This window comes from Gasterosteus aculeatus, chromosome 20 (genome assembly GCF_964276395.1).
Source record: "Gasterosteus aculeatus chromosome 20, fGasAcu3.hap1.1, whole genome shotgun sequence".
Classification (NCBI taxonomy): Eukaryota; Metazoa; Chordata; class Actinopteri; order Perciformes; family Gasterosteidae; genus Gasterosteus; species Gasterosteus aculeatus.
The window spans coordinates 12,995,276-13,013,598 of NC_135707.1; the positions used below are offsets into that span (position 1 = coordinate 12,995,276).

Here is an 18,323-nt window from a genome sequence, read left to right on the forward strand (position 1 = left end):
TTCATACCTAACAATGCTACGAATATCACATGGGCAAGACGGCATTCTGCATTTCTTCTAATTCTAATAGGTTATCATACAAGTTATAAAGAGTGTTTGAAACCCACCAGGCCTCCATTCCCCCATGTAGATACTCTCACTGTGCCCAATCAGACATAAGAAAGGGAAACTTTGAGCAGAAAGACACTATGACTCACTCACACGCCCTCCCTCTCCTCCTCGCCGTCTCAGTGTCTCTCCTTCCATCTCAACCGTGTTGCTCCCTGGTGGGTTAGTGACGCACCAATACATCGACGGAGTCCCAGTTTGAGCAGCTGCAGAGATGAGATGGCGGCGAGGCCATCGTATATATACTGAATTAGATCACAGTTCACACTGTGTGAGGGGGCTCGTGGCAGCTTGATGCGACCTTGTTTCAATGGAAAGATGCGGTTCCTACATCATATGAATCTTCTGTCATCGGACCGACAAAAATCGTTATAGAAACGTTGTGCGGTCATGCAATTCACACTTTATCTACATCTAACCTGTTATGTAACAACCTTATGCTGTATAGGGTGAGTTGCCCTAGCAACAAACACACATCACTGTCTATGTTTGTGCTGGATAAGCAGCCAGTGTTTAACAATAATGAATAATGGAGGTAATTAGAAGTACTTACGAAAAAAACATTAAAAAACACTGTAGTGCCTTGAGACAAGATGAATTTCACACACATTGTATATCGTATGACGCTAAGTATCATATTTATTATTTTTTGACAAATTTGATTACATATGGTTATAATGAAGGGACAACAAGTATTATTAAAGCATCCTTTAAAGGTGATGGATGTTTTTAACAAACAGAGATCTTGAGACGCAATGAAAATCTAATGAAGGATCATGATTTGGAATAACATTCATATGCATACAGTATTTCTGCAATATTATACATAGCACATGGTACATAAAAAAAAATATATATATATATATATATATCAACTGTTTGAGAAATAGACCAAAATGTCCTATACATATAGATAAGAATCTCAAAAAAACAAACTAGTGTGTTCGTACCTGATACTTATAAATATATATTTACTAAACATTATATGATTATAATTCTATTTATATGACTCACCACAGACATTTAACTTGTTTTAAGGGAGGGGTCGATGGTGGTGCATGGAGTAGAGAGGGTGCACTAGTAACTGCAAGGTTGATGGTTTGAGCCCCGACTGCTCCATGTTGAAGTGTCCCTGAGCAAGACACCTAAGCCCTAATTTCTCCCCCGGCAAAAAAGCCATGAATTAAAAATGCAATGTAAGTCTCTTTAGGATAAAAGCGTGAGCTAAATGACCTGTAATGTAATGTAATCCATCTGTTTCAGAAATGATATTTGGAGGGAAAGCGTGTGATATGTGTACCTGAATTTCTCACGGTTGTTTCTTACCTGCCATCATTAAGCTGGCAAAGCTTCGGCTGCTTGCTTGACATTTGAGACCCTTTACTTTTCAGTGCTGACTCTCCATGGCCTCATTGTGCAACCTGCTTCTACCTTGCTCTGTCACCCTCATTATTTTAGGATTGTAAGAGATACTGTTCCTTAATAATTCCATTACCTCTAATCCAGGAACTATTTCTTTCTGATTCCTTATTTCCTGTTTTTATCCTGACTATCTTTATCACAATCCACCAATTTTTCTTCATTTCTTTCAGCATCTTGGTCTGAATTCCCCTCATTGTCCAGCTCTGCTCCACTTAGCACTTCATCATCTTCCCCACTGACCTCTCCGTTCACCTCCTTCTTCGCGTCTTCGGACTCCTTGGTAGCTCCCTCTTCTGTTTTGCTCACATCTTCATGCTGGTGTCTGCCGCCGTGGTTCTCTTGTGTCTCGTTATTTGAATGACTCATCTCGCTGCTGTTTCCTGTCTCTTTCTGATCATTCCCACTGTCTTCATCATTTACTTGGTCCTCACTGCTTTTCTCCCCCTTTTCACTATCTTTATCTTGTGTCTCTTCTTCTGTATTTCTGTCTTGCTCATCCTTCTCGCCCTCACCAGACGTATGGCCCCCGTGGTCTTTCTCTTCACTATACTGGATCTTATCACTGTTGCTACTGCTGGACCCCGTCTCCTCACATTTAACCTCCTCCTTACTCTCATTTGCGACCACCTCCTGTACTTGTTTTTCGACCTCATCCTCGACCTCTTCCGATCCCGTCGCTGCTCCGGATCTTTCTGCGTTTTGCTCGGTATTTTCGTCCTTATCTTCCCCTTCCTCTTTTTTGCCAATATTCTCCTGGTTTTCATCTTTAGTAGCGGAAGGTTCTTCTTCTATGATGTTTACAGCAACATCCTCCTCTTTATCTGCCGCTATTTCAGCATTCTCCTCTGGGGCTTTTGTAGCATCATCTGCAGGAATCTGTAATGCAAAAATACCATGGAAACAATTTATACTGTGGCTCTAAATATTTTAACTTACAGTGTAACTACACTTCTCCCTGTGAACTACACTTTCCTAAAAGAAAGAGGGCACTATTATTTTTACTACAATCAAGAGGAGCCAATGTATTTTTCCAAAACCCTTTTGATGGATTGGATCAAAATGCCCACAAGTAATGTTGTAATGTAACACATTAGTGAACAAAATGAACAATTAATTAGTTAACATTATTTCTGTACCTTAAAGCATTAGAAAAAGTCATTAAAATAGGAGCATATCAATTATGATTCTTTGGGTAACGCGTCAAAACTGGTTTACACCTTTGAGGTGAAGGTTTTGAACGATGACATCAGTTCCTCTTGTACTATATTATATTATATATATATATATATATATATATATATATATATATATCTCTATATATATATATATATATATATTATTACGTACAGTGGTGTGTGTTTCCACATCCTCAGCTGGCTCGTGTTGACAGGTCTCGTCCTCAGTGTTGCCATCATCTTTCTTTGATTCCAAGTCTTCTGGCAACAGAAATCAAAGCATTTTATTACAAAGCACACTTTTTGCCTGAAGCTAAAGAGAAATGTGCGTACTTTCACGAAAAAGTGTAGTCGTGGTGGGACTTGTTTTGTCCGATCAGGATTTGTAGCTGTTGAGATTTTCAGGGGATTGGCGCACATCCTGGTCTTTATGTCTGTGAGGCAGTTGGTGATGGCGGAGTAGGTAGTAAATAAGAGAGCTTTGTTATAGAAAATATATACTGTTTATACTGCGGCTGTGTTTTCAGTCTTCGATGAACAAAACACGGCACGAGACTGACACCTGGTGGACGAGAAGAAAAACACCCGCGGTCGTCTCAGCCAAGTAAACAACATGCCCGGACAATGGAAGCGTGAGAGACACAAAACACTTAATGGGCTGATGGGGGAGTTAGAAGAATCACATTTGAATTGCTTTAATCGTCTTTATAATTATCACCACTGCAGTAATGGTGCTAATAATCCCTGGTACGGTAGATGTAACCGCAGGCCAACACACATGACAAGAGGACTTTCAAGTCCCCACTAACAGTGTTGCTGTTTATCCACGACACTGGCTTTCAATTTAAGAGTAGGCACTCATTATAATTGGACAGAAAAAATATGGGCCTCATAAATTATTTTTAATATGGAGAAGATGAAGACCGAATAAGTACATTTGGGGAGTGGATTTCACCAAAAAGATATATGGTTGCCGTTATAGCAGTCTGCTTACAAGAACAAATGTCGCACTGACCTGTCATCACTTACAGCCTAAACAACCACAGAGTAATGCCGTCACTTTCTGTGATTAATGAAGACATCATTCCACAATTCAACGGCTACTTGCTCATTTCTATTCAAGCAATCAGCTCAGCAAGGTCGGTTTGCTGGAGTGAACAAATTTTTTTTTCTTTTTAGTTTTTGTGTAAGCCTCTGCATCAAAGGGCTGGAAATAATTAACCCTTAATATCAGAGGCGGAATACAACTTTACGCTTTCATAAACAACATAATTACACGCTTGTTGTGAAACACTGGATACAACGGAAATTTCCAATCAGAAATAAGCAACAAGTGTGAGGAAATAACTGTGTTATTAATGCCTTTAATATTTTTTCCCTTTCTACTCGTACCAGTTAACTAAGAAAAATTACTTGGTTGTAGATTAGAAGAGTTTATCGAGATGTTTAATGCATTTCAAATGCAAAACTGATTGCAGTTCGGCTATGTTGGGAGATGAAACGTTATGGTAATAATATCGGACCTCTTTAAGAATATTTTATGGAAATTGCTCGCATCCATTAACAGAGAGGGCCGAGCAATTGAGTGTAAGCGGTGGATGAGACGCAACGACTCTAAACATCCTAACAGGATTTAAGGATGAGGCACAGGCTCATGAAAATGCTGAATCAAATTAAACACAGTATTTAGAATCTCCCTTTCTTTCTCTTCATTAAATCCAGTAGATTAAAGTTTTGGTGTTGCAAATGACTTTATGGTGTGTGTGTGTGTGTGTGTGTGTGTGTGAATCTGAATATTTTTCTCTTTTTTTTCTCTCATAGTTTGTCAAAGACACACATACACATATCTTCTTTCCCTGAGACACTATTGTCAATATTCGACTGAGCGAAACCCACACATCTCAAGTAGTGCTAGATCTCATCCATCAGCGTGAGGCAAAGCAAGGATGCATCTGTAAGTGCATAAAATGACTCATAGAAACAGCTCCATCTGCCACTCTCATGAGAGATAACGTGCTGAATGAATGTTGTTCCAGAGGAATGTAATAACTACACAGGGCTGCAGCAAGACAGGGGAAGATGAAGTAATAGCAAGTAGTAATGTTACGTCCCCAGAGTTTGTATAATGATTGTGATTCGGGGATTGCTTGTAGTTTGTCTGTGTGTGTGTGTTTGTTTCTTTTCCAGGTAGGATTGGTACCCGGAGCTCCACCCCGTCGTCAGTGGTCGCAGCTGGCTGGGCTCTTTAAAAAGCCCAGTTTTGGACCAGTTCTCTCGCTGCATATGCTGTGACTTGGTCTTTAGTTTGTACGCTGTGTGGGGAGATTTCGATAGTTTGTGTGAAATAGCTTAACTTGTGGCAGCAGGAGGGAGCAATTGTTTGTTTTTGTCCTTTCAACTAATTATTTGTTTCCTCTTTTGTTCACAGGGAGTTGGGATAGATTTAGAGCTACCCGGGGTATACATCACCCGTAGGTTTACTTATGTCTAGAAACACCAGTTTAGACCTGGGCGGTCCACCACCTGTACGTTTGGTTAGGGCGCCTTGACCGTGTGGAAAACCACAAATGTGCGTCGAGGATGTTCAAGATGGCTCTAATAGCTGCTACGTCACCATGCCGAAGAATCGTTTTTGGTTCATGTTCTGCGAATGAATATCCCAGTTTCACCAAAAGGTGCTGTCATTTTCAACATGCCAAGATGTTCTCATTGTTTTGTCACTTCTGGGAAGCCAATTGAACTAAATAGGGCTCTTCTTAGTCTGGAGACACTTCTAACCATATCAGCGAGGCTTTTCAGCTCAGAGAGAGCTGAAAAAGTTGCTAAAAACGGCATCCGAATGTTATCAAGCCAAACACTAGTCCTCCATTAGCTATGATGATGATGATACATTGTGAGTGTGTAGTAGTTTATAGTTTAACCTCTGGCCTTTTATTAGTGTGTACTAAGGGAGGCTTTGCATACCTCTCCAGCTGAATTTTTGTATGTCAATACATACTAATTCCACTTCTTTTAATAAAAAGTTTTTGCATGACCATTGTCCTAGTTGACTAGTTTTATTTTATTATTTCGAAGTTCTATGAGTGCATCTTACACTTTTGCGAGGCTAACAACAGTGACATTCCTCCTCTGGGGATCAATCATTTTCTTGGAGGATAGATAGAGGAGAAAATGGGTTTAAACGATTTGAATCTAATAGTAATGTGCCTGAGCCGACCTACAGTACCAGTCAAAAGTTCGGAAACATTTTCTCATTCAATTCAAGGAGAAAGCTTTTGACTGGTGCATTGCTGTACAACTATGAAACGGAAGAATCAAGGTAATAAAACTGTCTATTTGAAAACTAGTTCGATAATAACATTAAATAAGAGATGTGTGACTCGAGGGAACCGATCAGACACGTTTCGGAATGATTAATACTGGAATACAGTGATCCTCGACTGAAAATGAGTGTGGTTTATGGCCAGGGAGGGATGGGGAAGAGAAACGGAAGTGGTCGTAGTTCTTAGTTTTAATAAATACTGTATTTGGGCCTATAAACCAAGACAGGAACACATTGTTAAACTGGCCTCCACAAGCCGGTTCTACTTTCAGCAGATTAGCTCTGCAATGTTAAAAAAAAACACTTGATTTAACTACGTCGCTTCACACAACACTCCCTGTATTTCACCACAGCTTACAGTGCTTATTTACACCCAGCTGATTTAACACATTTAGCACATGGCTGAGTTATGGTGGGGGCGGAAAACAACATGGGTAGCAACTCTAAACGGCATTTATGAAATATTGTCCATCAGCAAGTGTACTCCAGTCAATGGATAAACACGAAAGGACTGTGTTCCAGTGACGCAATGTAAAAAAACGCAAAGGAAAGCGATGTATGTATGTATGTAGTTTAACAACTTTTGACTGCATGTTATTTTGGACAGGAGACACAGAGACAGACAACCATTCCACTCACACTTATGGGCAATTTAAAGTCATCCATCCACTTCAGACATGCAGCTGAACCTGGGGCCCTCCTGCTGTGAGGCAACACTGCTAGACTTCACACCACCCTGCAGACCCTCCCCCCCTACCGCCTCCTCTCCTTTAATGCTGTTGGCTCACTGCTTGGATATTTCATACTTAATTGTGGCTTTGGACTGCATCTTGGCCGCTGTTTCCCAACAACACCTGGGCTGCCTGGCTTTGATCCAACAACATCTCCTGCTGTTTCAGTTGGATAATTGTTTGCTCAGTTGCTTATCGCTGTCTGCAATTCCTTTGGCTTTGATGTTTTGTCAAACTGGTTCGGTGAGTCCCTCGGCTCAAATGCAAGCCTCACCTCATCGTGTTTGTAGCCAAAGAGAGTGGATTTTAGAGGGGTCTTCAGGGGCTGTTTCCCTAACAGGGCAGTGTTGGAAAGACATGGAGCCATTTACAGATGTATTTGTTGGCTAGATTAGATAGAAGCCTGCTCATGTGATTGGTTGACAATGACGGCGACCCCTGATTGGCTTGCATTTGTCAGTCTTTTTGCATGCACCTGCAATTATTGAGACTGAACTGGCCCCATGCAAAACAATTGAGAACTCTCGACGAGCATAACTGAAATGGAAGTGGTTGAAGTACTTTGCTACTTGATTTTGGATGCACCCTGGTACACATAAAAATGAAAAGAGAGCGTTTGGTCCGGGTGGAGAGGCTGCCCTTGCTGGTTCTACATCCAGTTGCTTCGGGGCGTTTGGGAGTGGTGCTGCTGAGGTGATGATTGCTCGGGTGAGCAAGGTTCATGCACTGATAACCCTGGGGACTCTCCCTTTGGTCGCCCCTAAACTGGACTTTGATGTTTCCCCGCAGCTCATGCTTGTGGATCTGTACCGCCTCTGTTAAAAAAACACGTTGCCCTTGCAACACCCCAACTTCCTGAGCCCAGCTCCAACAAATGATGCAAACTTAAGATCTCCACTTGTCATTTAGGTTGAATGTCAACGCTGCTGCACTTTCTTAGGCTGATACAAATCCTGCAAATGCTTATGTTCCCATCCCAGTTTCTACAGATGTGTCTAGCAAACCTCAACGAAATTTCTGAAACACGCAAAGGAGGCCGGATTACACGTGAGAGAGATTAGGATTTTGTGTCACACGTTACCCCGACTCTCTAATTTGCGTGTCACAGCCATCCGTGTTGTATGTCACATCTGAAACACTTGTTAGCAGATTAAGTGGCAGATTAGTACAACTACCCTGCACTTTAATCCAGTAATCCTGCATCAAACGGTCACAAAGAACCTTTTTGAGGGGAGTAGAAAGGGAGAGATGAAATGAGAAGAATGATTGAGGAAGTTGGAAAGGATAGCCATGTTGTCTGAAACAACAGCACGTAACGTACACATGAGCACATTTAACCCAGTGCTCACACCACACTTTAGGAACTTGGCAGGGGAAAGAAGCATCCATTAAATGTTGCTCTCATACTTTGCTGCTGAGCCTATTTTTTTTGACAGAGACACACAATTTTAGACACACAGCCTCTTTATGTATATTTCTCCTGCCTCCTAATGCTGTTTTGAACCTTATTTCACTCTGACAGGAATTATAGATGCGCATTGCTAACAGAGTTAATTCCCCAAGGCAGCATCACATTTTATGACACCAGAGGCAGGAAGTTGATCTGGCTTCATGGCTTGTGCGTGTGTAAAGGAAGGAGTAAGATAACAGACGTGCTCAAATATGCGCCAATCTACATTCCTCTCACATTAAAATGATACTGAGAATATTTCCATTTAGAGTTTATGGAAAATAGCTATTCTGAAAAATACCCCTTAACTTTCTTCACTTCAAATTGCAGTCTCTTCAAGAAAAATGGCCTCATGATGTTTCAATGCAACTTGGGTAGAGTTATCACAATCACAGTTTGACTTAAAGAAAGAGAGAAACAAAAGGCAAGATTAGGTTTACTGAGATATTGACACTTTGCAATTGACATTTCAAAAGATAATTACATTAAATTAAGGAAGGAGGATCTTTTGTTATTTTCGAAATGATCTCCCTTCAGAGAAAAGAACCCTTGGGTGTGTTTTACAGGCGAGTTATTGCGAACAGTACTTATATTTATTTTTAGGAAGAGATCTTTAGTGGCTGAAGCAGTTAGGACAAATTAGGATGTCAGTTGATGCAATTCATAAAGTTACAAAGTCTGCAACGGTTAGGGATTGATGGACGGGTGAAACTAACACGGGACTCAACAGTAAACATTGAGTAATTTGGCGGTCGTATTTTGTTTAATTTACATTTTGCAGCCTTTTAACCCAAATCTTTTTTCCAAAACATACTTAAGTAGTTTTGTTCTCCTGGCATCACTAGAGAATTTGAGGACGTGTTTTTATCACCTTGCTGGGTTTTAGGCTCCATAGTGTGTTTTCAAAGGTACTCAAGATACTCAACTCATTCACCATATCCAATTTATCATTACCGCAATGTTATGTGTTTTAAAGCAGCGCCTTTATATTATACATCCACAGCATGAATTATCGGACATGTCTTGCCATGTAAATTGCAATTGTCTAACGGTGGCAGATACCGATCATGCTCAGAGTGAACTCGATCAAGGACACACACAGAAAGTCCCCTTCCTAATGTGTACACGGAGGCAAATACAACCCATGTCCAGATAACAAGTAGACCCCTCTCATCTACACCTTTGTTTTTCCACTTTCCTTTAGCTCCCCTCATGTCCGTATCTTTCAGTCTATACATCATTCTTAAAGTGCAAGGCCCCTTTGTTGATTTTTCAGAGCAGCAATTTAGTCCCAGCAAGGGGCAGGGAGAAGTACAATTCTGCCTTGATGACTCTAAATGGAAAGATTATCGAAATGAAAGGCAATTATTCTGACCCCACCCATCCATTACCGTTTTGTCCTCCACTCACTGTTTATGCTCGAGCATCTTAGGCTATTCATTATTTCATTCAACCTGTACTCTTTTTGTTCTTTTATGTTCTCCCTCGTCATTATGTCCTCCCCCCTTCAACATCTCAACTCTTTATTCCCTCTTCTTTAACCTTTCTCTTTTATACTCCCTTCACTTTACATCCCAGCTCCGCTTCCCTGCCAAAACAAATCCATTTTCTTACATTTTTTATTCTTCTCTGTTTTCCCATTGCTGCTGCTTCTCATCCTCCCTCCTCTCTTCTCAAGGGAAACATTGACTGAAATGATCACAGAGACCTTTTAAGAAAGAGGACACTGATAAACATCTTATTTCTGTTTTGAGGTTGGCTGTATAACTGCTGACTGGTTATATGAAACATGAGCATAAATGTGTTTTTGATTACTGACTAAATGAGACACATTATTCCTTAATTTAAAATGCCATAAAATATAACTACGTCGGGTGAAGCGTAGGTCAGCCAATGCATCTCGCTGGTGAAGTATCTTGTCGCAATTGTCTTTGTTATAGTTCAGATCCTTCCTGTGACCTTTGCTGCATGAGTTATCAGACCCCCGCCCCCCATCCCCCCTCTTGTCTTTGCTGTTACTCACCTCCGCTTTCACTCTAATGAAGCAAACGAAAGTCAGACGCTTTACAACACACCAGACAGAATCTGCTGGAGTTATCCTCAGGCAGGCTCCCCACAGCCGATAATGAATAATGGGCACCGCCGCCCTGACACACACAAAAAATAACCTCTTTGTCACAGTCAGTGTGAGGAACAGAGAGAGAATCTCCAGCTCCGTGGTCCCTGCGTCTCTTTTGTCTTTTACCTTCTCCCTCTATCATTTGCTTCTTCCGAACCATTACATCATCATAATCTTTTGTTTTCATTCCATGCTTGCAGCACACGGGAGGCGTGAAGTGTGGGCTCCACGCTGTGTTCTTTCCACAGGCTCTACCAGTCGGACATGTTTTGGCGGCAGAGTGGGATGTGTTTACCTGATACCCAGCCAGGGCAGCATTTCCTACAGGGACACCGGAAACCCCTCCTGCGCTGTTGTGAGTGTTCATATCCCCCCTGAGCATAAACACAACGCTAAATGTAACAGTTAATGGACTCATAAATGATTAGGCTTTGGTAAGCCAATGGGCAGCTTTGATTTCAGCTTTTTTTTTCCTTTTCAGAAGCCGAATGCGCAGCTATAGTTTTTGTGGTTGGTTTGCCTTGACAGAGAAGAAAACTTCTTACAAAAAACAAATTTCAGCACCATGGACAGAGACAAACCAACCACCAACTCACATGGACTACGCCTAGTCGCTGAGCCTGACAAATAAAGCAGTATTGTTTGTTGTAAATATGACACATTAGAAAAAAATACTTACAAGTCAAACAGTTCATGAGAGCATGATATGACCTCCAAGCCATTCTTTTCTGATGCCTGTTAATTTAATCTCTGCTCAATGTCACCGCAGTGAACCAAAACTTCAACATGTTTTCTCTACACGCAAAATGGCATCACACACAATTTGATACGTGGAGGATTTTTTAGGGTGACATTACAGGTTTCAAATGATCACAAAGACAAGCACCCACACGCACACACACATACACACACACACTGCTCCCTCTCTTGATGCAAAATGCCATCCCTTGAACTACAGAAAGGATTCTGAACATGAAACATGCCAGAGACGACGTAATGGTGGTTCACGCTGCAGTCGGAGTGACAACAATGTAAGCAGCAGTCTGCTGAACATCCCCACAATGTTTATACCTACATGTATGTAGCCTTCAGGGAAAATATCTGTATGTACGGAGGGAAGTCTTTTTTTAAGCAGTGCAACAGCGCCACTATGTGGGCATTTAGGATTGTAGCAGGTTACATAAGATTTTCAAGGCATGACATCATCTTGATATCCTATTACCTTAACTGATTATAAGCCCCGTTTGTCAACAAGCTACAACAATGGTGATCACGGTTTATCTTGGTCTTTTTTAGACTTTAATCCGTCCTTTGCACACTCAGTTTTTTTTTTTTTTACCTGGAGCATCCATTTCTTTAGTGGACCTTTTTTTTAGGGTTTTTCTTCGTACCTCTAGCTGCTGCACTGCCGCTATGGTCTCTCCCCCTTCCGGCACCAGAGACAAACTACATCATGTTCAGTGGACCAGCACTGGAAGTCGCAACAGACACCAGCAAGTTAACACAGACATTGATGAAATTCAGGGGTTCCAGAGAGATTACAATCACAACGACGAACCAGGCAGGCGGACCAATAGAGCCAAAATGTTTTTTTGTGGCCAACGCAGTGACATAGAAATATAATTATAGGAACTACAGTAAATTAATATTAAACTAATATTGGCTGTGGGGTTGTTGTTCCAAAGACATGTCATTGCATTTAAATGGTGAATGGTAAATGGACTGTACTTCTATAGCGCTTTTCTAGTCTTCTGACCACTCAAAGCGCTTTAACACTACATGACATCATTCACCCATTCACACCCATTCACACACTGATGACAGGAGAACCATACACAGTGACACCTGCCCATCAGTAACTAACATTCACACACTGTAGTCACAGCTACAGGAGCAATGTTGGGTTAAGTGTCTTGCCCAAGGACACATCAACATGCGGGTTAGCAGAGCCTGGGATCGAACCGACAACCGTCTGATTGGAGGACGACCGTGCTCCCCACTCACCCACAGTCGCCCATTTACATGGGTTCACCTTTTCATACCTTCCATTTGTTTCGGCATTACCATTGTTAGCGATGCTTTGTCCACTGCTCCTCTTCCTGATGGACAGGAGCCTGGCCTGAGAGATCTCTCTGACGATGGAGGATAGACGATCCTTGCTGCCGGTGTGGCTTAGAGGAGCGGCCTTAGACTCGCTATCACCACTGTCAACGCATCTGACCGTAGACTTGCTCTGCAGAAAAAAACAAGTCTAGTTCAGTTGATGACGACTTGAGGGAAAGTTTATGTATGCACATCCCTGCGTCTATATGCAAGCTAGTTGGTATGTGCAACGTCAGGTACGCAAGCTCGGAAAATGTTGAATTTCTAATTTACAATTTGAAACTATAGAATGATAAAAAAAATGATGTGATAGGCACTTCTTACATTTCCATTTTGCTTGGAGAATCTGTAGATAGGCGGCAGAGAGTAAGCTTTCATTCTGTGAACAAAACAATTTTTATTAGTTACACAAGTAGACGAAATTATCTTGAAATTAAAAGTTTGAGGGTCAAAACTGCTGTGTGATATATATCTATATATGAAAAACATTCTTTCGTTTTTTTCGCTTAGGCTACTGTGGGGCTCTTACATGTATGACATAGAGAAAGAGGTTGTCACTGATAGATGACGCCAAATCCTCCACACGGCAGCTTCAAGTTGCTTATTTTAATAATAGGATTGAGGTGCAAAATAACTGCGTCAAACTGCAGGTTCTCTTCTCCTGCATTGCTCACCCATTGACTCTCCTTGTCCCTCTGGGTTTTGTGAAGAGAAGATCACTGTAGGGCAGCTTTTTAAACCTTTCTCTTCCCACAGCAACATACAGCTGACCGCACTCCAGTTGATTCCCATCAGAAACCTGATGGCCTTCGTAGGTGTAGAGACTGGGAAAGAAAAACAATGTCAGAAACCCCACAATGTCACATTTGTGGCCGAAAACTATAATCATTACATGGGCATCATGGAGACGGCTCTCTTTTCAGGGTAGGCAGATATTATTTTGGTATTTGACAATTAGCGAGTTCTTACTTTTTTCATGGGCCTATATATAAAGAAATATATACTGTATATATATCGTAACGTAGGGACAAAATATAGTCCATATAAAACGTGCAAGTATTTTTGAGCTGAAAGCTTACCTTCTGACACCCCCAAAGACCCTCAATCCCATCTTCTCTGTGATCAGCTCCAATATTCTTTCAAACTGGCTGAGCATCCTCTGGTGGATTAACAGCCTCATGGCAGGATTCAAGACGTCACCATTTGATACCACACTAAGCAGAGGGAATATAAATATGTACACATGTTAAATCAGGGTTTCATACATAAGTTATCTAATTACGCAGAAGGCAAAATCAAAGCACTATAAAATGGTAAGTTGTAGAAGTCGGGAAATTGAACTCACAAAATTGTACACGGCTCCTTGATGGGTTTCAGAAATCGAGCTGATACTATAATTCGATTTGGTGGCAGTGGTTTGGCCTGGAAATAGTGAAATATGTCAAACATAAAGCCACTCACAGATCATTTACCATTAAGACTGATTCAAAGGCTCATTGACAGATCAGTGTGGAGGAGAACTCCTGTAAACCAGTACAAACTATGGAGCCTTTTGCTTTAGGGACTAGCATCTAACCATTTAAGACAGCCTTCTCTAACTGCTGGACATGGGTTTTTTCTCTCTTTATCTTGTGAGAGACAAACGTCACCAAGAAACGAGATTGTGTGACATTAAAAGCTTTCATCCCTGAGAGCAAAGAAAAAAGCAATTGTACACAGAACACAGAGGTGAAGAAGTATAATTCAGTAACTTATACTTCATGAAAAAGGTGTGGGCCGCAGTCAGAGGCCTACCAGTAACAGGGCATAAGGTCATAAAGTGCATAATTGCTAAGTGGGGTTCTTGTGACAAAGCTTGTTAAATGCTTGATTTAATTTTAAGGGTGCCACCTGTGTGAGAACAACAAACCACAGAGACTATAATAACCCTCATAGCAACCACTCCAGGAACAAACAGAAAACAAGCAAGGTGAGGCGAGGATTACTCTTCAGGGAGCCATTAGATGTACTAGATATATTTTTCGATAGTGAATCCCATAAGCACTTAATATCTGTGAACAGCAGGAAGGAAATGTCACATCAGTTTGTTTTTGTTTCTATTTACACAATGTGTTTACCAGTCCAGGGTTTACCTGGTCTCTCGCCCCGTTGCTGCCTGGGATTGACCCTCTGAGAATAAGCAGTATAGAAGATGACTGACTGACTCACATTATGTTTAACAAAAAGCTTTTCGTTAGTGCTCAGTGAGCTTTAACAGGAAACCAAGGCAGAGTAACACGTAACAACAAAGCTGCTCATACACTACACATCTACAGCAGGTTCTACATGCTGCCATGTGGAAGTCACTTTGATTCTCCTCTCACTTAAACACTTCAGTAATCTACCATCGTCAATCTATTTATTGCCACCAGCAGGTCTGAGCACCTCTTGAAGTGGGTCCTCTCAAACCCATCTAATCAAACATAGAGCAGTAAAGAGGGACATTTCAAGGTAAAAGGGAACGTAAGAACAATAGAAGATCTTATATGTGCCTTAAAAAGGATGACTGTCCTCATAACAGGGACTCATTTTACAAGCTGGGGGTCAAAATGACTCACATAGAGAATAATGCATCTGGAGCATCAGTGACCTTATGAGCCCTTCCTCTAATGTTTCAAAATTAAAAAAGGACAATGACCAAACTTTCCAATCATCTAGCTGGAAAGGAGTTAATCGGGCAGGTTAAGTGAGGTAGTGGGGGCAGGGTGGGCCCCTCATTAACGAATTTGGCTCTTTTTATGCTCGCCACGTAATCACAACAACAGCAACAATCTCTAGAGGTCTGAAATCGAGAGCCGGCCCCGATTCGTTCCCGATTCACATGCAAAGCAGAGAGTGGCCGACCACATAGCTAATGCTATACGGGGGCAGAGTCTAAGAAAAAAAAATCATTTGCAGAGTACCCTTACAATGACCCGTTTCAATGAGGTGGAATAAAATGAGCATTAAAAACGTATTCAATTGCATTATTTATATTAGAAAGATAATAATTTGGAGGAGCTGCAGTTGACTTTCAAAATAGAAACAATACACCTGTGAACCAGTTTTTAGCTGCTCTTGTTCTGGCTGAGGAGGGATGACCATGGTTCATAAATCAATAATGCATGGCCATTGAGACAACAACAAAGTGATTATTCACAGTGAACAACAGAGAGCGATGCTAAACATAACACCTTGCTCAAATGATCTTTCTATATCACCACTATACTGGGAGAGATCCACATGCATCTTGCAGTTAGTGGCAGTTTTTATTTAAAGTTGGATTATGTAAGGCTACTGGAACTTTTTGGGGGGGGAAATGAGGAGAGGGGGGTGTTATGTCATGCAAAGACTTATTTAAATGTTGAAATGATCCCCAATCCGCAGTGATTGAGTTTGCACGTAGGTTTTGCTGCTAAAACCGAATGAAACAGGAGTTTGAGTGGAACGTGAGGAGTGCATGTAGGCAGTGATTGATGAGCGAATGTAATGTAAACATTTCTGCAGATCATTTACATTATTCTAAATATTGAGATTTCCAGGTATTAACAAACACGTTTCTGTTACTATGCTTCCCTCTTATTGCACTTCAACAGGAGGCCGTTCCTAAATGGTGACTCAAATTTGTATCCGGATGAATTCACCTACTGTCTTAAAGTCTTAAAAGCAAACGCCCACAGAAACACAGTGCTGCTATTACAGCTGCTACATCTGCTTCACAACTTTAGACAGTTTACTACGTCCCAGAAGGACTTCATTGTACTGGCTTATGCATGCAGTACTTTCTGATAATCTTAAAGTAAAGCTTAATTGAAGAGCACTTCCGACCTTACCTGCAGTGGAGTTTGCATCATCTTCTTCCTTCTTGAACCAATCTGTAGGTAACTTTGACAAAACGTTTAAGTTAACAACAGGGAACATGAAAAAAACATGATTTTTTTGCTTCTGCTTTATATTGAATTATACAGGGATAGAAATTGTATTTATTTATTGTATGAAATATCCATCATCTTAGGACATTGAGTTCATGTTGGTATGCAAAACAATTATGGTAACAAACATGTGTTTATCCCACTTTTGGTAAAAGTGATATAGCTCCTCATTGTGCGCAATAAGAACCAACACAAAGCTGTAAGGAAGCGGTATAGTTGATGAACCATTTGTTAAACAATCACCTCTTGAGATCCGATGTTCCACACGCTTTCCTTGTATTCACGCAACCACGCGGTGTGCGACACGAGGAACGACACGCTGATGACTAAGTGCACTATAAATACAGTTCTGCAACAGATTGTGTATAGAAAACCCACACGTTTTCACGGGCCTGGTGCCACAGTGACAGTACACACAGAATACCTTCTCACTTAGCTACCTCACCACTGCGCCCTATGAATAACTCACTGCACAAATCTCCTTATCTGCAGTCTAAGTCCGCTGGGCCACAGCAGGGCGCTTCTCTGGAGTGTTGACCTCCTCTGCCTCATGAGCTCATGACTCAGCACAGCAGTAAAACTGTTGAGTCCTGCTTTTCCATTCAGTCTCCAAGTGGCATACAGCAAAGCACCTGTATTTATTACTTCATCTTATTTACACATGCACGACACTGTGATTCATTCAACAACAACAAAAAAATAGTTGTGGAAAAACTTACTCCAGCCTTTTGAATCGCTCCCTGCCCGCCGCGACGTACTGCTCCCCGCTCTGGAGGCTCTCCAAGCAGTCCACCTTGTGACCTCCTCTCGGCGTGTAGATGTTTCTCACCGCCCCGAACGGCGCTTGTATCCCGCCGGTCACCTCTCGCAGCAGGGTGTCGAAGTTGGCCACCCTCTTTTGGTTGACCACGATCCGCCGCGCATCGTAGTAAGGGTCGCCGTTTCGGTACATGAAAACGTTCTTCACGATCGGCTGTGACAGAAAGTTTGGCTTCGCCGAGCTCATCGTTGTTGTGCGTAAAAATGATTTTTTCTTTGTTTTTTTTTCTTCTTTTAAAAAGCAAGCTGGCGCGTGCCGGACGGAGGTCTTTGTTACGTTAAACTTGCATTAGGTTGATCCCAGTTGCGAGACAAAAGCACATAGGCCATCGTAATTACATTAGAGCTGCTGCATCCACGCCAAATGGTCAGAGTCGAGGGGGGCTGGAGCGGCGCGCAGCTCTCCGGAGACGACAGCAGTTGGGACACATCAAGCGCTCAGAGGCAACGGTCGACTGTTAGTGGGAAGTTACTGATTAAAAAACAACACACCAGCACGTGCATATGCATCTAAACTATCCAAGATGTTTGCAGAAATCCAATCCACCAGGGGGGGCAGGCACCGCTATACGCACCCAGCGGCGGCTGGAAGCCAATTGGAGCCCTGCGGCCCCCCTCGGTGTAGGCTGGGCATCGCGGGAGCGCATCTGTTGGGATGTATCTATGGGAACACGCCGCACTTCCCTCGACCGGTTACCAGGGACCTCGACGAATGCGCAAATCAACGAGCGGTCAATCATTAAGGGATTAGAAGAGAATACTTTTCTTTTTCTTTCAAATGCGCACTTATTGATGCACCGAGGGCTCGTTGGAGAAAAAGAGAAAGTTGCACTGAGACGTTTCAAAACTCTCCAGCAGCAACGTGAGCAGGTTTAATTGGGCATCAAGAGACCAATTGGAATCCCGGCAGTGACATCGCGAAAGTGGGATAAAAACATGTTTGTCAGGACAGTGTACCATAATGGTGTTGCATAACAACAAGTGTACTCTATTGCACATGATTGTCAAGCGCCACGTTTCCTGTCGCATCGATTTACAGCCAGATGTATTCAAACTATACAGATGTGGAATATTTGGGTATTTATTGTTAATTTCCATACTGAAAATATTACAGATATTAGTTT

The 18,323-nt window shown here is 41.8% G+C and overlaps 1 protein-coding gene across 2 annotated transcripts; it reads right to left on the bottom strand.

The window, feature by feature from the left end:
• Positions 1-1,111: 1,111 nt before the first annotated feature.
• Positions 1,112-17,793, bottom strand: LOC120810511 (doublecortin domain-containing protein 2). 2 transcript variants are annotated; one of them, XM_040165104.2, is made up of 9 exons: positions 17,100-17,793; positions 16,282-16,333; positions 13,776-13,852; positions 13,510-13,644; positions 13,105-13,254; positions 12,755-12,809; positions 12,392-12,560; positions 2,878-2,963; positions 1,112-2,406 (listed from the first exon to the last, which is right to left on the bottom strand). In XM_040165104.2, the coding sequence occupies exons 1-9, from the start codon at positions 17,384-17,386 to the stop codon at positions 1,636-1,638; spliced, it is 1,782 nt and encodes a 593-aa protein (XP_040021038.2). In that variant the 5' UTR covers positions 17,387-17,793; the 3' UTR covers positions 1,112-1,635. The 2 variants fall into 2 exon arrangements, with proteins under 2 accessions (XP_040021038.2, XP_040021037.2); XM_040165103.2 differs by having other exon boundaries at positions 2,878-2,966.
• Between the last annotated feature and the right edge of the window lie 530 nt (positions 17,794-18,323).